Source organism: Mercurialis annua, linkage group LG2 (assembly GCF_937616625.2).
Source record: "Mercurialis annua linkage group LG2, ddMerAnnu1.2, whole genome shotgun sequence".
Classification (NCBI taxonomy): domain Eukaryota; kingdom Viridiplantae; phylum Streptophyta; class Magnoliopsida; order Malpighiales; family Euphorbiaceae; genus Mercurialis; species Mercurialis annua.
In genome coordinates, this window is record NC_065571.1 from 45,850,726 (window position 1) to 45,868,158 (window position 17,433).

General features: G+C 34.4%; 2 protein-coding genes across 3 annotated transcripts; one reads left to right on the plus strand and one right to left on the minus strand.

Moving 5' to 3' along the window:
- Nucleotides 1-3,105: 3,105 nt before the first annotated feature.
- Nucleotides 3,106-8,159, plus strand: LOC126667870 (uncharacterized). Of its 2 annotated transcripts, XM_050360985.2 has the most exons (8): nucleotides 3,112-4,058; nucleotides 4,318-4,394; nucleotides 4,490-4,658; nucleotides 5,458-5,546; nucleotides 5,653-5,817; nucleotides 5,927-6,004; nucleotides 6,592-6,695; nucleotides 7,759-8,159. In XM_050360985.2, exons 1-8 carry the CDS (start codon nucleotides 3,488-3,490, stop codon nucleotides 7,862-7,864), a joined length of 1,359 nt encoding a protein of 452 aa, XP_050216942.1. In that variant the 5' UTR covers nucleotides 3,112-3,487; the 3' UTR covers nucleotides 7,865-8,159. The 2 variants fall into 2 exon arrangements, with proteins under 2 accessions (XP_050216943.1, XP_050216942.1); XM_050360986.2 differs by lacking the exons at nucleotides 6,592-6,695; nucleotides 7,759-8,159 and adding an exon at nucleotides 6,292-6,582 and having other exon boundaries at nucleotides 3,106-4,058.
- A 221-nt stretch (nucleotides 8,160-8,380) lies between these two features.
- Nucleotides 8,381-13,382, minus strand: LOC126667871 (uncharacterized). Its single transcript, XM_050360987.2, has 6 exons — nucleotides 12,891-13,382; nucleotides 12,631-12,798; nucleotides 12,344-12,457; nucleotides 11,976-12,176; nucleotides 11,284-11,448; nucleotides 8,381-8,945 (listed from the first exon to the last, which is right to left on the minus strand). Exons 1-6 carry the CDS (start codon nucleotides 13,134-13,136, stop codon nucleotides 8,559-8,561), a joined length of 1,281 nt encoding a protein of 426 aa, XP_050216944.1. The 5' UTR covers nucleotides 13,137-13,382; the 3' UTR covers nucleotides 8,381-8,558.
- Nucleotides 13,383-17,433: the final 4,051 nt, after the last annotated feature.

The following is a 17,433-nucleotide window of genomic DNA, read 5'->3' on the forward strand; positions in this document are numbered from 1 at the left end:
TTCTCTTCTCTTCAGGTGATCATTTGCACCATAAATGAAAGTACACCTGAACTTCTTACTACTGTTCTCAACTACACAATTAATCATCTGATTAGTTTTATACAACACATTCACTAACCAAATATCCTGCTTAAACATAATCCAGATTCTCCCCAATAAGAAACATTCATTATTATTAACAAGTTTCCATCCCTGCAAATTCAAACACTCCCACACTTTCTTAATGTTTACCTCACGAACCCTGGTTTCCACTATAGCAATTAGAGAGAGTTGATTGGATCTGATAAGCTTCTTCACCTCTAACTGCTTGATAGGGTCATTAAGACCCCTGATATTCCACACCCCAATCATTTTCCCCTATCAGGGGGAACATTGTTCTTTGCAGGCCTCCTGTCTCCAATCACACCTATCTTCCCTGTTCCAGCAATTTCATTCACAACATTACTTTTTTCTCCAGTCAAACCCAACCTATTCCCACCTGGATTGCCCAGCATGGTTGTAGATTTAGCCTGATTAACCACTTTGTTTTTACCCTTAGCAATAGTTGCAGTTTTGCTCCCAGAAGGAGTTTTCTGATTTTCATTACTAGTACTCTCTGTACTTTTATTCACTGCCAAAGAGCTAAGAGACCCTTCTATGTCTTTACTACCAATAACCACCTTCTCCACCCTCTCTTTCACCACTTCTTTCTCCTTTGGAACCCAAGCTTTCTGAACTTCAGGATTCTTCTTGCAATTAGTCAAGTTATGACCTAGCATTTTACACTTAGTACATGCTTGAGGTTTCCACTCATACACCACCTTCTGCACAATTTGCTCTCCATTTTCATCTTCTAAAACAATTTCATCAAGGAAATCCCCAAACACTTCCATCTCCACCAACACACGAGCATATGAAAGTCTTGAGAAATCACTAGTACACTGATCTGAGTACATTGGCCTCCCACACAAGCTAGATATCCTCCCCAACATTTCTTGTGACCAGAATTCCCAAGGGAGTTTTGGGAGTTGAATCCAGACTGGGATTTTCAATAATTCATCAATGTTGAACTTCATCCTTTTTTGCCATTCCTTAACCACAGCAGGTCTCTGATCAAAGAATATTGGCCCATCATGAAGAGCTTTAAGTTTGCCCTCATCACAATCAAAGTGCAATAGGAACATCTTAGGATTGATCTGAATGACCTCAGTAAGACCTATATTCCTCCATCTACTCATAAGAAACCCTTTCAGTCTAAAAAATCTCGGCTCAATCCCAATGACTGAACACACTAATGAATACTTCCATCTTTCTTCACCCTCATTCACTTCTTCTGAGTTAAACTTCACCACTCGCTTCCCATTACTCAACGATGGGGGGTGATATTGCAACTTAATACCATTTTCCTTCATTCTATTCGAAGTAAATAGAGATTTCCAAGATCTATTTTCATTTCCAGCCTTTGGAGCATCTTCATCTTCTATGATCTCATCTGTTATTTCTTCTTGACAAACTCTTGTACCATACGTCTCAGCAATCTGATTACTCACACCGATCTGTACATTCTGTTCACCTTCTATTTGCTCAGAACCCTCACCAACTTCCAAATTCCTTTCCTCTTCTATTCTATCATCTCTAACAATCACTGCCATATTCAGATCTGAGATCGATTCATGAACCCCTTCTGCTTCTTCCTCTCTTCGTTGTTCCTCATCCAATACCTCCTTAACAAGTTGTAGTTTCAGATCAAACTTTTTTGCTGAAGCAATAGTTACTTTCTTCGTCTTCTTCCCCATGATTTGAAAAACAGCGTAAATTAGCTATAAAAGCTTATCCCGCGCTGAGAGAAAACAGGAGAGAGAAACTTAGTAATATATCATTATTATTTATAGATCTATCTCTTTTTTTCAATAAATCTTATTTAATATGTTTGTTTGTTTGGATTTTAGTTGGTTGAATAACCTTTGAAGGTCTTTCGCAACTCTTTGATTCGAAGCTTTAGATCGCTCAAGATTCTATCACTTTTTTTAGAAGTTTTAGATCTATATTCTTGTAGATCTAAGATTTGGGAGATGCTCTTTGATTTTGTGTTTTGTTTTTTATTAGATCTAATTTTTGGTTTCATGATAGAAGATTGGATTTCAATAGCTTGAAGTTTTAAGATCGTAATTCAATATTTGAATCATAAATGTATTGGGTGACCCATTTGGTGGTTTGAAAAGCTCTTATCGATGACTGTATGTACAGCTGTATTTACAGCACTCATCATTATCTTAGAACAGTTTTTTCAATTTGTTGAAAAACCGTTCATTTATGTAATTTTCGTTATTATTAATGAAAATTTTAGCCTTTGACAAAAAAAAGATTGAGACATTACTAAAATGATACTCCCTCTGTCCCGTAAAGATAGAAAAAGTAGCTACTTTTTTTGTCACACAAAAATAGAAAAAGTAGTGTTAGTTACTATAAAATTATTAAAATATTTTTATATCAACATTAATCGATTTAAAGTTTCATTATATGCTTTTTATGCATCTAAAATTATATTGGCTAATGTTTATATAGTGGCTTTGGGTTGTGTGAATCACTAATTTATTACTCCCTCTGTCCCAAATTGATAGGCAGTTTAGGACAAACACAAGTATTAAGGAATTTAGCAAATTTATATAAAAAGAGTAATTTCATAAAAACATACCACACTTACCCTTATTTAATGCAGTGTTGACTTTGTCTTTTAGTGGTGTTTGTTCTCTTTTTAATGTAATATAATATAGTTAATGAGGGTATTCATGCCATTTTATTATTTTAGCAATAAATGACTGCCTATAATTTGGGACAAAAAAATTTGAAATAGTGCCTATCAATTTGGGACGGAGGGAGTATGATTTACTTCAATAAATTAAAAGGATAATTTAAAAAAATTATTATAAATTACCTATAATTAATTATTTTCTTAATTCTTGTAAAAGAGTTACTTTTTCTATCTTTACGGAGCGGAGGGAGTATAATACGATTTTGAAGAAACTCGAGATTTTGGAAATGCAATTAAGGGAACTAGGTGGCAAGATAAAATTTGACAAGATTACTTAAGTTGGTGTAAGAATATGTAATGGTAGTAGGTAGTTTTCGCGGTTATAAAGATAAATCCTTTGATCTATCCTATCTATCACCATATCTATGTATGGCATTTAATGATTTCTTATCTTCCCTTCAATTTCATTTTTTTCTCTGCCCATCAATTTCCAGACTCCCAATTCTAAAAAAACCCAGCTCACACTAGCTCCCATTTCTTTTAACCAAACAATTCCTCCGTCTTGTTTTTGATTAATAGTCAGTTGAAATGTTAATATAATCTGTAAATTATTAGAGAAAAAGTCAGAATCAGAGAGCCCAAGAAAGAATCTCAAGGCTTTGACAGAGACGTAAAGATCAAGAAATGATATTTTCTATATTTCTTGGCTAAAATTAGCAGTAATTTTAATTCTATTTTCAAGAAAGAATCCCATTAATGGAGTCTTGTTCTTCTGATAATTATTTACCTTCTTCATCTTCCTCCTCTTCTTTATCTTCTGATGTTGGTGTTAATACCACCAGTATTAGCAATTCAAGAAGATATGGGTTAAATATTGCGGCTTCTAATTTGATTCATGCTCCGTTAACTACCCTTTTGGAGTATTCGGGCATTCTTGGAGGTGGAGGTGGAAGGGGAGGCGCCACCGGTTCTCCTCCTTCTTCTCCTCCGTCGTCTTCTCGGGGGTTTAATAGAGGTGGTGGTGGTGGTGATGATCATCATCAGGAGGTTACTATTAGGATAATTAGTGGCGGCGGCGGCGGTGGTAATGGTGGTGGGGTGGAATCTTCAACCTCGGCTTTGTTAAATGATCAACCTGGTGGTGGTGAAGTGTTACCTGAAACGCTAGCTTCTGATGGGGCGGTGGCTGGGGGTACTACTGATGCCTCTTCTTCTAATTCTTCTTCTTATCAGAGATATGATATTCAAAATATTGCTAGGTGGATTGAGCAAATTCTTCCCTTTTCTTTGCTACTATTGCTTGTTTTCATTCGCCAGCATTTACAAGGTAATCTTCATTCTTTGATCATGCTCTAGGTAGCTCGGACTGCGAAACAGTGTTATTTTAAAGTTTCTTGTGTAAAAGTGAAGTTTAGTGTCCGAAACATCAATGTTCGACACGTTCCCATGGAAAACGTTGATTGAATGAAGTGTTCGTGCTACCTAGATTCATGGTTATGTTAGTTCTTGGATATATGCTGTTGACTGCAAATTTGAACTCTTGTAAAGTGGTAAATTTTGTAATCCAATTCGTGAATTTGTTTCAGGGTTTTGTGTGACATTATGGATTGCTGCTGTTTTATTCAAATCAAATGATGTTTTAAGGAAACAGACGGCGTTAAAGGTGTTCTTTTAATTGCTTTATGATTGTTTTATAACAGAATCATGTTTGATTTTTAATTATTGGAAATGAGGACTGTATGTTTTGATTTTTTGCAGGGAGAGAGAAAGAACTATGTACTTGTAACCATGACTGTATTGTTCATGCTTCACGTGGTATCCATTTATTGGTGGTATTTAAATGATGATCTTCTTTACCCGTTGGCTTTGCTTCCGCCTACCAAAGTGCCTCCTTTCTGGCATGCTGTATTTATAATTGTGGTTAACGGTTAGTTCTTACAATCTCTTAGCTTTTGTATATATGTGCACATGTCTGGTAAAATTAAGATTCAGCCTTCTTATGTAATCAGAGTTCCTAGTTGGACATGTAGCTTTGTAAGAATAAAGCCGGTTTTTATAATCCTTCATAAGTTAACTGATGAATTTTTCATCTTATGTGGGGTTTTGGTATGCTGGTCACATAGTTAATATTGAGAACCCTTATCAATATTAAGAACCTTATCTAGTGACACAGTGACACTCATATGACTATTATTGAAAATAGTCTGGATATAAAATTGATTGTACATGTTTTGATGACTGTTTCTCTTGATACTTTGATATTTTACCTGAGTGGAAATGTGAGGAACTTATACTGCTAACATTCTGTTAATTTGGACTCTAAACGGTTTCTGGGTGCTCTTTAATCAAATAGTATTTGGTTATATGTTTTCTACTGACCCCTTTCGATACATAGAAACAAAGGAGCCCTAAGTAAAACTATTTTTTTGGAAATATTTTCCCCCTTATCCTTATGTTAGATTCTAGGGAGCACATTAGTCATTTTGGCAGTGTCCCCAAATTTTCTGATAAAGGAAAGCATGTTTATTCAAGTTTTTCAGATGTATGCAATACGAAAATGTGCTTTTCATTTTTACACTGGTAAAGAAAAATTCTGAGTAAATTAAGATGAGATTGGAGAAGAAGGTACTTTCTCTCCTCAGAGTATTAACACCCTAAACATGCATCACATCCTCCTGCTATATTTATATGGTCTAAACATTCTCAGTAACAGTATTCTTTTTCAGATGCTATGGCGCGGCAGGTAGCTATGGCTTTCAAATGTATACTTTTGCTGTATTACAAGAATAGTAGAGGGCAAAATTACCGGAAGCAGGTTAGTAAGCAACAAAGATTACACTTTCTATCAGCATCTGTTGTAACTGTTATACACCATTTCATTATACGTCTTCCACTCTATTGAAAACTTTTCTTATTTTCAGGGTCAAATGCTGACTCTCATGGAGTATTTTTTGTTGCTATATCGTGCCTTGTTGCCAGCACCTGTCTGGTATAGATTCTTCTTAAATAAAGAGTACGGGAGCTTATTTTCTTCATTAATTACAGGATTGTATTTGACCTTCAAGCTTACATCAGTTTTGAGGAAGGTATGCTTGTTTCCATAAGCTACGTGCTATCTTTATTGAAAATTAGTAGCCGATTATTTATCATTTCTCTCAAAACACAACCTCAGAGTTCATCAACATGTCTATGTAGGTTCAACTGTTCTTTACTGCGTTGAGGGCTTTATCACGTAAAGAAATGCATTATGGTTCTTATGCCACATCTGAGCAGGTGAATGATCTTCTTTGAGCAGTGTGATCTCTCTCTCTTTCTTTTATTCCTAGCTTGCTCATTTGTGGCTATGAAATCACACTTCACCTCATTCGAAGTCGGACGCTTTGCTTTAGAAAGGGGGAGACATATAATCTCTTTATGAGTGAGGTCTTATCTATGGATGCAAATCAACTAAATCTTTCAAGAAAATAAATTTTGATGTTGATTCGGAATTATCCAAATTTAAATGGGATAAAACAACTCTTTAAAATTAAGCATTATGGCATAGCTTGTGGCTGTTTCAGGTTTACACCTCAATGGCAAGGTGCAATATGGTGCTTAAAGTTTAATGAGCAAGTGACATCCTTATCAAAATTTCATGTGAAGCAGAAATTATATTGTTCACCTGTCATCCCTCCGGTGTATCCAAGCATAGACTAAAAATATCAAAAGAGTCTACGGCAATTTAAAAAAATGGCACCATCACATGCCTGGTGCTCTCCGTGTCTGGTTCTTTATTAGTTATCAATAGTAGACCATGGAAATAGTAATCTTCTCTTGCATGTGGTTGGTGGCACGTTTTAAGCTGTTGGCAATGATTGCAGGTCAATGCAGCAGGGGATCTCTGTGCTATTTGCCAGGAGAAGATGCATGCACCCATTTTGCTGCGCTGCAAGCACATCTTTTGCGAAGATTGTGTATCAGAATGGTAATTTTCTCCACCTTCAGTCTTCATGTATGTCCTAGAAAAAGTCTTTTGCATGTGCACCCATTTCCAATTCATGCATGTTTGGTGTGCATGTGCATGATGAAGTTAGGAGTAACCCCTTACAAGAAACCAAAAGCCATATTATTGATGGATGTGTTATTATTTATGAAGCATTTTGCATATCCATGAAATTTTGTTTATGGTTATATAGCCTCCATTAGGAGTGTCCATTTGGTCTGTTCGGTTACTGGACATGCACACCAGAATCGATGCTTCTGAAGCCCAAAGAAAACGGAGCCGAAGTGGGAGGAAAAAATAAGTTCAGCTCTTGTTGGTACTGATATATAGGATATTTGGTGAAATATGTCAAAACAGAGTTAGTGGCATTGTGAAAAGGGAATACAGTGTTTTATCTTTCTACCATGGATTCGATTTCCAGGACAAGTATCTTAAATGTTTTTTTTTTCAATTGTTTGAAGTAAAATAGACAGAAATGTCGATGCTGATATTTAAACCTATGCCAAATAGCTGAATAACTATAGCATAACCATGTAGATAACTTAAGATTTAGTCATATTTTCAGCAAATTATAATAACTATTTTTTTTCTCCAGTTTTTTCGGATTTCTGTAGGAAAATAAATCGAACCAAACCAAATGTAAGTAGGAATCAAACCAAACCTGTTATTTTGATTTGATCCCCTTTGATTTTTGCACACCCCCAGCCTCCATTATTGACTTTTTCAGTAAGGGTTTTCATTCAAAAGAATTTTGGCTAGTGACTGCTAATCTTTTATCTCTAAACCTGGGAAAGTTGCAAAACATGAAAACCTGAACTTAAAAAAAAAAAAAAAAATTACCAGCGGAAAAACACTAGTTAGCACTCCTCTGTCAAATAATGGTCAACCGCAATAAGTTGCAGCCGGCAAGCTGTTCCTTGAGCTTTTACTGCATTGCACTTGTTTGTTGCCTTTTCTTCCGTTGGACAATAAATTCTTTGAATTGGTATTGTTGCCTTCCGACTTTTTACCTATGCTTAATGTGTGCCTTTCTGACCGAGTTCAGGTTTGAGAGAGAAAGAACATGTCCATTGTGCAGAGCATTGGTAAAACCGGCAGATATCAGATCGTACAGTGATGGTTCAACTAGTTTGTATTTCCAGTTATTCTAACATTTTCTGCTTGATGAGGACCCTCGCAAACCTCTTGTACTTTGAAACGGCGCGTTGGTGTTGTGTTCAAACTTTCTCACCATCAAAAGGCTAGTTAGAGGTGAAAATGCAAGCCTGTTTACTGTAATTTGTATAAAATACACAATCTCTGTAGCTCTGACTGTCCATTTACTACATCAGTCCTCCTTTGTATCATATCGCTTGTAGTCTATTATAACATCAACCAAAAGTTATATCTGATTGCAAAATAAATTGAGATCTGCTTATGTGATCTCATTATAGATTTGCTTCATAATTTGTTCACATATTATTTTTATTTTTGTAATATATATTTGCTATGACATATGGTTGATAAAGTAGCAGTAGTACATGTAGGAGGAACGGAAAATTGCCAATAGTTTAAGTAGCGCTATATATACATTCAGAGATCATATACTATATTTAGAGCGTTCTGCAAGTAAATTCGTATAGAAAACAATAACACAAATGTAGAACAATTTTCAGAAATCCAAAAACAGTTCGAACACAAAAATATATTAATATAGGTGTAAAATACATGATAGGAAATATACATCAGTATCAGCCACAAGAGACTGAAAAATGAATTGACAGAAAAGTGAATCACGGACATTTAACATACAGTTGCACATTTATGCATGTAAAAAAAAAAAATACAAATGTGGAGCAATTCTATTCAACCAGAACTTGAATAATCTTTTGTGTCTAAAGCGGCAGTTGAGGAAGCTCTTAGATTTGAGGGAACGGAGCTTTTAGGAACCTCCAAAAGTCCTGGTGGAGGCACAGGCCGAGGATAAGCGTCTGGAATAGGTTGCAGACCTGAACCAAGTGAAGCTTCTGGGGAGAGTGATGTAGCTGCAAAAGATTGAGTATTGGACACCACTTTTATGGGATATACTTCCGTGACTTCCTCGGTGCTCTCGTCTAGGTATACAACGTCCTGCATGGTAAGTTGGTGGTATTCAACAACCTCCCTTAGGAATCGATTCTCCCGAGCATAGACTGAATTCTCATGTGCCAATCGAGCCTTTTCTGATAATAAAGTTTCAAGTTGAAGTCGTATCTGGAGTAGAAAAATGCATCAGAATGTGATTTTTTTTATAGAAGAAAAGGAACTTGCTTCAATCATAAATTATTGTTCAACCAGAACAATATAATGCTTTTCTTCTCTTACTTCTAGTAGAACTCATTAGCAATTAAACACAAATCAGAAAGCTATTTACCATGAAATAAGGATCATTGGTCGAATGATCACTAATTTGTTATCTATTCTGTTAGCAATTTGTATTACAAGAAAGAAAGAGCACGGTGTCTAGTTTAAACTCCAAGACTTTTGTAATAAAATTCTTAAGAAATGTGAAAGTACAATCAAAACAGACAGCTCTGTAAGTAGCACACCATATAAAGCATCCATCAAGAGATGAACTCTCCCTGAAGCTTTGTAAATATTTGGGATTAGAAATATTCATCGCCAGAACTGGATTTAGCATTTAATCAAGGCAATATGGTAACCAAAAAAAAAGAATATTGGAGTCGGGTTCTTTTTACCTTTCCTACCTATTTAATTGCGTGCAATAATTTTTCTAATAAGTTTCCCTATTTTTAATAACCAATAATCAGTATTTCTACTATCTACAACAGACTATACAGCCTAATTATGCGGCCATGATCCATGAAATCACAATATATATAGGTTACCATTGTTGTGCATCACCAGAACATTTTTCGATCTCTCCCTATCTGTCGCACAAGCTCATGCTCTCTATCATCTCTTCAGCAAAACTTGTTTCTTATTAATACCTTAAGTTGTCTCTGTTATAATGCATTGCATGGTGTTCATTAACAATTATTATGCACTTCATTTCAACGTTGTATACTGAAATGCACACAAGTATATGACCAGGTCTAATAGGTCAGAGAATACTCGAGTATACCAAGCACTAGCACATTTGAACAACAATTGCATCATTCCATATATCTACAACAGCCTCTAAAAATCAAATAAACCATCAATTGACTGTGATCTTCTTACTGCTATTCTTTTTGAGTTATCAGAGATCATACAATTTGATTGCAACCATCAGCAATATGGACCGGACATGTGACTTGAAATGGAAATCATCAATCTAGACCATATGATTTGCTTCAATTTTGGATTCTAAGAATTTGAAAAAGAATCAAGGTGGATAATTCTTACTCTTTTCTTATTCATTATACTTTTCCTTCTAGTCCTAATGCACCCAAAACTTTCTCTTCAATTTCGAATCGACCTGCCCTATACATTGGCTCGTTCTGTATCTTATTCAGATGCCCTTTCCTCTCCAAAAGATTTTTGAAACTATGAAAGATATTAATGAGTGCTAGTTGCTTAGTTTCCTTGGTCCTTGGTAGTCTGGCACTGGCATAGGTGATATAATTTTACTCGACATGTGAAATTGTGAACCTTGAATTGCAAAATTCATATTCACGAGAAGTGAAATTAAATGTATTAATACATGCAATTAGCTTTGGCCATTTATATATATAAGAAAAAAAATTCACCAATTTATTTCTTATATATATATAAATGGCCAAAGCTAAGGGTATCCCTTACGCTATTAGATCTCTTAAGCTGCAAGGTTAAAGGAGCATTCAATACATATTTTTATATTATATGTCTGACATACTTAACTTTGGTAGCGCATTTTGAGATTTTCAACTGTATCTTATAATTGATAATTCGAGTCTCCATTTGACTGCAAATTTACAAGTTATCCTATCAACCTGGTGAAAATCCCAAATCTTCTCTCTTAAGCTGCAACGCTGGCTTTTCGAAAGCAAGTTAGGGAACCAACAGCTTGATAAAAAAGTTTCATCTCTTAAAGGAGCATTCAATACATATTTTCATATTATATGTCTGACATACTTAACTTTGGTAGCGCATTTTGAGATTTTCTACTGTATCTTATAATTGATAATTCGAGTCTCCATTTGACTGCAAATTTACAAGTTATCCTATCATCAACCTGGTGAAAATCCCAAATCTTCTCATCCCTAACATTGCATCAACAAGAAAGAGCATATAACCATAAAAGAGACCGAACACTAGCTGACTGTCTTCAGTTATCCAAAAAGGTTTGAATATGGAATTGGCCATATCATACAAAATATTCTAGCATTCACGACATCTCATTGAACGATAGGAACCAAATAATTACTTTAACAATTAAAAAATACTTACTGTAAGATAAAAAAAAAAGTATTTTGGCATGTTCAGGTCAGTACACATAAGCACATAATCAAGAACATATGCTGGTTCACTTACAACTTTATCATCATCTTTTAAATCATCCTATATTAAATAAAATGGAAAATGAGGGGAAAAAAAAAGAAATTACGAGGGAGTGAAAGAACATGCATACCAAATCATCATCTTCTGGGCTGTCCCCTCTTTCACGATGCTCTCTAAGGATTCTATTTTCCTCCTCCAGCTGAGCACATCGCTCCTTAGCAAAAGCGAAATCTGCTTTAACAGTTTTCAGCTCTCTTAGAAGAAGCTTAGCCTTCGCAGCCATAGCCATTGCAACCTGGGACACGAAATAATGGACGATCATGCCTCTGAGTGAAAATTTATTAAACTGCCATGCCAAGTAATTCAGATCATTAATAGCCCTTTTAAGCTACAAGACTGCTCCTCAAGTTTTTTTTTATATACCCTATATAATGTGCCAGTTAAACTCACATGCAACAGACCTTAAAGAAAGATTGCCATGAATTAACTTTATGTTGGAAACATAGGTTGTCAACTAATAAGAACAGCATCAAAGGTCAATAAAAAATTTACTATAGAGGCAGCAAGTTTGTTTTCAGATCTCCAAATGTTCTGCTCAGTGAACATGCGAAACCTCCAGAAAGCAGGATAAACCTTTAAAAACACATCGCACAAGATGAAAAGTATGCAGATAATCTCTGCCTGAGAACTAAACAAATGTCATCTTCTAGGAGAAAATATAACCGGGTAGTTTCCCCACTGGAACTGCACAAGTTAAGGGCAATCCACATATGCAAAAACATACTTCCATTATATGAACTAGTGAGATAGCTGCCACCTTACGTCGCGAGATGCTTTTATTTGAAGTTCTTGATCCGTTTGCATCTGGCGTTGCATCTGAGTCTGTAATTGGGGTTGTTGCAACGAACTGCCACGATAGGTCGCCTGATTCTGTACGGCAGCAGCACTAGGCTTCTTCCTTATATGCTTACGTGTTCCTTGAATGATGTCTGAAGTTCGATTTTCCACAATGGTAAGACCCTCCTGTAAAAGTAAAGCACCATCATGTCCCTGAGCACACCACAGAAAACTAGCACAAAACTAAGAAAAATCCTCCAATAATGAGAATTTGGCGAATTTCAATTATGAACTGAACCGCAAAATTAAGAAAAATGTATTTTTGATCAAAACAATTAGCCGCAGAGGCATACCTCAACAGCATTGCCGATGTAATTTAGTGAAGACGAGATTGCAGTGAGTCCTTTCTGCAATTTAGGAGTTTCTGTTTTTTTATCGCTATCCTGAGAGGTATATGGATTTTGGTGCTGCAAATAGGACAGGCAACAATGCAAATAAAATCACATTGACATGTAAATCCAAAACAAAATACTAGAACCACGCACAGTTAACAAGCAGCTTAAGTATGATTAAAACCTAATAAAGATCAAATATTTGTATGAGAAAGCTCGAATATCGTAATACTAGATTCAGTTTTGACCTTTGGTTTAACTGGATTGTAGGCGGGTCTGGCAGGTGAATCCAAATGTTGAGAAGCATAAGCATCATCATCAAGAAAAGATTTAGCTTTTCTAGAAAGAGCACCCCAAAAGCCTTGCTTAGACTCATTTAAATTCTTCATTGAAGTGTACTCATGTGGCTTTGAATCCTACAGTAACCCACAAAACAAAAACAAAGCATTAGCAACAAAACCCAAATAGAAACAATCAAAACTTGATCTGGGTACTTAAGAAAACTGACCCTAGAAGCAGTTGTAGTAGAGGCGGCAGTGGCGGTGGCGGAGGAGCGGTGGTTAAAGGCATAAGCAGAGGAGAGAGAGGAGTCTCTGTGAGCAGCAGAAGAAGCTCTAATAGCTTTGGCAGCGAGAGAAGTAGGAGACGATGAGTTAGTTTGATGATCTTCCTCGCCGTCTTCTTCTTCCTCGTTTATACTGTAAGAAGTGGAGATTGCTGGGTTTGACTGCTGCTGTCTCCTTCTATAGGCCATTATTTAGAGTGTGATCCGACAGAATTAGAACCCAACAAAACCCTTGAATCTGGTGTCGGATTACTTACTTAATCTAGGATTGGATCAGTTGGGTTTAATAGGAATTTGCAAGAAGAAGAAGAAGAAGATAGCAAGTGAACAACTCCATTAACAACTGTAGTTGTAATGACGAAATGGGTAAAGCCCACTTACTGCTTCCATCTTGCTTCTCTACTTCGCCCTTATGTGTCCAAACAAAGTGCCTATGTTTTGTATTTTAATTTTGGAAAGCTAACATTGTATCTTTCCAAAATATGAAAATTAATTGTTCTATTTCTATATATATATATATATATATATATATATATATATATATATATATATATATATATATATATATATATATATATATATATATATATATATATATAAGCTTGATAAATTACTTCTTTAAACCACACAAATATTTTGTTCATATAATTATACAATTTTATTTTATAAGTGGAAGAATTTGAACATATGAACTAACAGTTTGCCTATACTTTTTGAGTTATAACTCATTGGTTTATAAGCTTAAATTTGATAATTATGAATCGACTTAATTGTTAAAAAATATTTCAATTTTTTTTATTTTTTTTATATTCCAACTTTCAAAATCACAGATTTTATCTCGATTTTTAATTTCTATTGTACCCTTTTCTAAAAAAAGTTGGAATATTATCATTTTAAAAAGATTCAAATTTATCTTCATATAGTTTCAGTTTTTTAGGACCTTTTAAAAATTAAGGGTTTATTTAGACTACATGTCAAATATAAAGGACATATTTGAGTTTTTTTCAGAAAAAAAAATTCTTTAAAAAAATGAGTACAACTGAAATTGAAAATTAAAAAAATTAGATAAAGCTGACGATTTTAAAAGTTTGGTATATATAAAAAAGATCGAAAATATGAAGTATTTTTTAATAACTAAACCTTATAAATATATATTAATATGGTTGAAGTTGAATTTATTTAAATTAATTTTAATAATTGATTGGTAATAATATATGTGCTGATTTATATGTCATAAGAATGCTTCGTTAATAATAAATGCTCTACAAATAAAGTTTTTTTAATAGAAAAAAATCAAGTACTTCAAATTATAAAGACTTATTTTAAATTAATTTTTTACAGTTTGCGGATGACAGCCTTCTTTTCATTCCGAATGACTTAGAGATGATTGACAATCTTCTTTGCATTTTGAGATGTTTCGAGTTGATGTCGGGCCTTAAAATTAATTACCAAAAGTCGTCTATTATTGGTTTTAATGTCGATTCTTCTCCTCTTGCTAGAGCATCTGAAATCTTGGGGTGTAGATTTGAAGAACTTCCAATCGCTTATCTAGGCCTTACCCTTTCAAATAGAACGGTGGGCATAAAAGGTTGGGACCCGGTGGTTGCTAATTTTTCCTCTCAACTTTCATCATGGAGAGATAATCTTCTTTCTCTGAAAGGTATGCTTATTTTTTATCAAATTTTGTTCTTTAGTTTGTCGGTTTGTTATTTGGGTTCTTTTCGAATTCTATGTGTTGTCGCTGATTCTCTTAAACATATTATAAGAAGATTTTTATGGATGGTAAAGTTAACACTCGAGGTTTTAGTAAAGTTGTTTGGCTTGACGTTTGTGCTCGTATTCGATGGGGGGGGGGTGTAAGAAAGACTCCTTATGATTTGTGGTGTCTCTTCTAATTCCTCGATTGATAATTAGTTTGCAATTGATTCAATTAATACTCTTCATTTTTCGCATTTGTAGAAAGACATTTATCAAGTTTGTGTGAAGAATTAAGGTTGCTTGTGATTGTTTTGTGAGCTCGGTTTCTATGTCTATAAGTGATGGAACACGAGTTCGATTTTGGTTGGATCGTTGGATAAACAAACCAATGTTTTCTATTATTCCTGGCCTTTTTTCCAAAAAAAAAACAAGCTTTGGTTGTCTCGGTTTGAGATCAGCAGCTCAATCATTTTGGTAATTTTGAATGATCAAGAAGGTTTCGTATAGGCGAATAGGAACAGTTTTCTCATCTGCAGAATTTGCTTCCTCGGTTGGATGGTTTGCAAGATGAAACCGACGGGTTCCTTTGACTGCAGTCAACAGAGTTCATAGTGTAATCTATGGCCAAGATGTTTACTGCATCTTTACATTCTGCACAGGTCAGTTCTCAAGACAGATACACGTTTTCAGCAGCAGCAGTTTGGAAGGAATTTCTACTTCCTCGTATCCAATTCTTCTTTGGTTGTTGGATCACGATCGAATCTCTTCAAACGTGATTTTGGAGAGAAGAGGTATTCTCAATAACGACCATGTTTCATGCTCTCTATGTGATAGTGAGGAATCATTAATTCATATTGTTCTTCATTGTAAGTTGGCATGGAGTTTATGGAATCTTATTTTGTCTAGCAGTAATGTTATTTGGGTGGTTCCTTTTTCTCTTGAATCTTTCTTTCTGCAACGGGTGGCTTTAGCTACGGGAAGATATCGACCTATTTGGAAGCTTATTTGGTTTTTTGGAGTTTGACATTTATGAAAAGGGCAAAACAATTGAGTTTTTAAAGAGGAATCTTCGAATACTCAGAGCTTGGTTTTCTTAACCATTTGCAAGGCGGTGGAATTTTATCGGACTAGGAATCAAAGTTTCACTTACTCAGAAAATGATGTTCATCGCTCTATTGATTTTTTTATGTAATTTTGCCTAGTTGGTAGCTTCTGACTCTTTTGTCGCTTATCGCTTTGTGAATGTGTTTATATACTTACCATTTATCCAAAAAAAATTGAGGGTTAATTATATAAAAAATCACAATCTTTATTTGTAGTTTTATTTTAATCACGACTCTTAAAAGTTGGTATTTATATACACAACCTTTCATTTTGTTTTAAATCTATCACTAAAGTAAAATTCAGTGTATTTTTTATGACTAAAAATTCATAATCCTACATACTCTAACCGAAATATAATAAGATTTGGTGTACATTTATAATTCGGATCTTTAATCAATAGTTTAACGAAGAATTTAGTCAGCACAAATACATTAATATAATGAATTTAAAACAAAAAACTGAAAGGTCGCGTTTTTAAATGTCACCTTTTAAAAATAATGACTAAAATGAAACTACATGCAAAATTTATGATTTTTTATATAATTAACTCATAAATTAATAAGTATTGACTAAGTAGTTTATATAAATTATCGATGTTGCTAACGACTTTCACAATAAAAAGAAAAAAATTAAAAATTAACCGCTTACTAATAAAGACTTACTATAAAACTTAGTAGTTAATCCACTCTAGAAATCTAAAAAAAAGTGGTAAACCAAACATCTGGATAAAATCAATCCATATATGTAGAGGTGGCCATGGGCCGGGTCAGCCCGTGAACCGGCCCGGAACCGGCCCGGTCAAACTCGGACCGGAACCGGTCAAACCCGGAACCGGACTAAAACCGGCCCGGAACCGTACAAAGGGCGGTTTCGGGCCGGTTCCAGATTTGTTGAACCGTGACCCGGCGGTTCCGGGTCGGAACCGGCGGTTCAAGGGTCGAACCCGTTAATAAAAAATATATATTATATATTTAAAATATATATTATATATTTAAAATATATATTATATCTTTATTATATAATATATTTACTTTTTGCAATAAAATATATGTTATATTTATTTTAGTAAAAGTTTTGGTTAATATTTTAACTTTTTTAAAAAAAAAATTATTTTCTTATAATACTATCTCCGTGAGTTATTTTATTGTTAAATTACATTTTTTAGTAATTAAATTTTAATTTTATTTTTAATTTTTTTTCTAAACTGTCTTAACCCGGAACCGGAACCGGAATCGTCCGATTCCGAACCGTCATGGAACCGTCTCTTAGGCGGTTCCGGGCCGGTTCCACTTTTTCTTAAACCGTGACCCGGCGGTTCCGAACCGGAACCGCCGGGTTATGAACCGTGGCCACCTCTACATATATGCATTATTGTGAAGTTTGTATAAATAAAAAATTAATTAAAAAATAAAATAAAATAAAATAAATAGTTTAAAAAAATGGGAACTTATAAAAAAAATCTATTTGTTGAAAATTAATAAAAAAAATTATTTGGTAAGAAGCAATAAAAAAGCTCTGTTGGTCCTCTCAATTATATAAATATATAAATTTAAATTATTTTTTCAATCGAAATTTGAAGGATTCTTTTTTAAAATTTTATTACCCCCGACGAGTTCATCGGAACAAAAATTAGTATGAAATATTATAAGTAATTTAATTTAATAATTAATTTAATTAATCATAA

Excerpts from the sequence above, each read along its gene's own strand:
- LOC126667871 (XM_050360987.2), bottom strand. The coding sequence starts at position 13,136 with ATGGCCTATAGAAGGAGACAGCAGCAGTCAAACCCAGCAATCTCCACT. Across the intron at positions 12,177-12,343 it reads ACATCGGCAATGCTGTTGAG|GAGGGTCTTACCATTGTGGA; the intron begins GTATGCCTCTGC and ends TTACTTTTACAG. Across the intron at positions 11,449-11,975 it reads AAATAAAAGCATCTCGCGAC|GTTGCAATGGCTATGGCTGC; the intron begins GTAAGGTGGCAG and ends TTCGTGTCCCAG.
- LOC126667870 (XM_050360985.2), top strand. The coding sequence starts at position 3,488 with ATGGAGTCTTGTTCTTCTGATAATTATTTACCTTCTTCATCTTCCTCC. Across the intron at positions 5,547-5,652 it reads GGCAAAATTACCGGAAGCAG|GGTCAAATGCTGACTCTCAT; the intron begins GTTAGTAAGCAA and ends TCTTATTTTCAG. Across the intron at positions 5,818-5,926 it reads TTACATCAGTTTTGAGGAAG|GTTCAACTGTTCTTTACTGC; the intron begins GTATGCTTGTTT and ends ATGTCTATGTAG.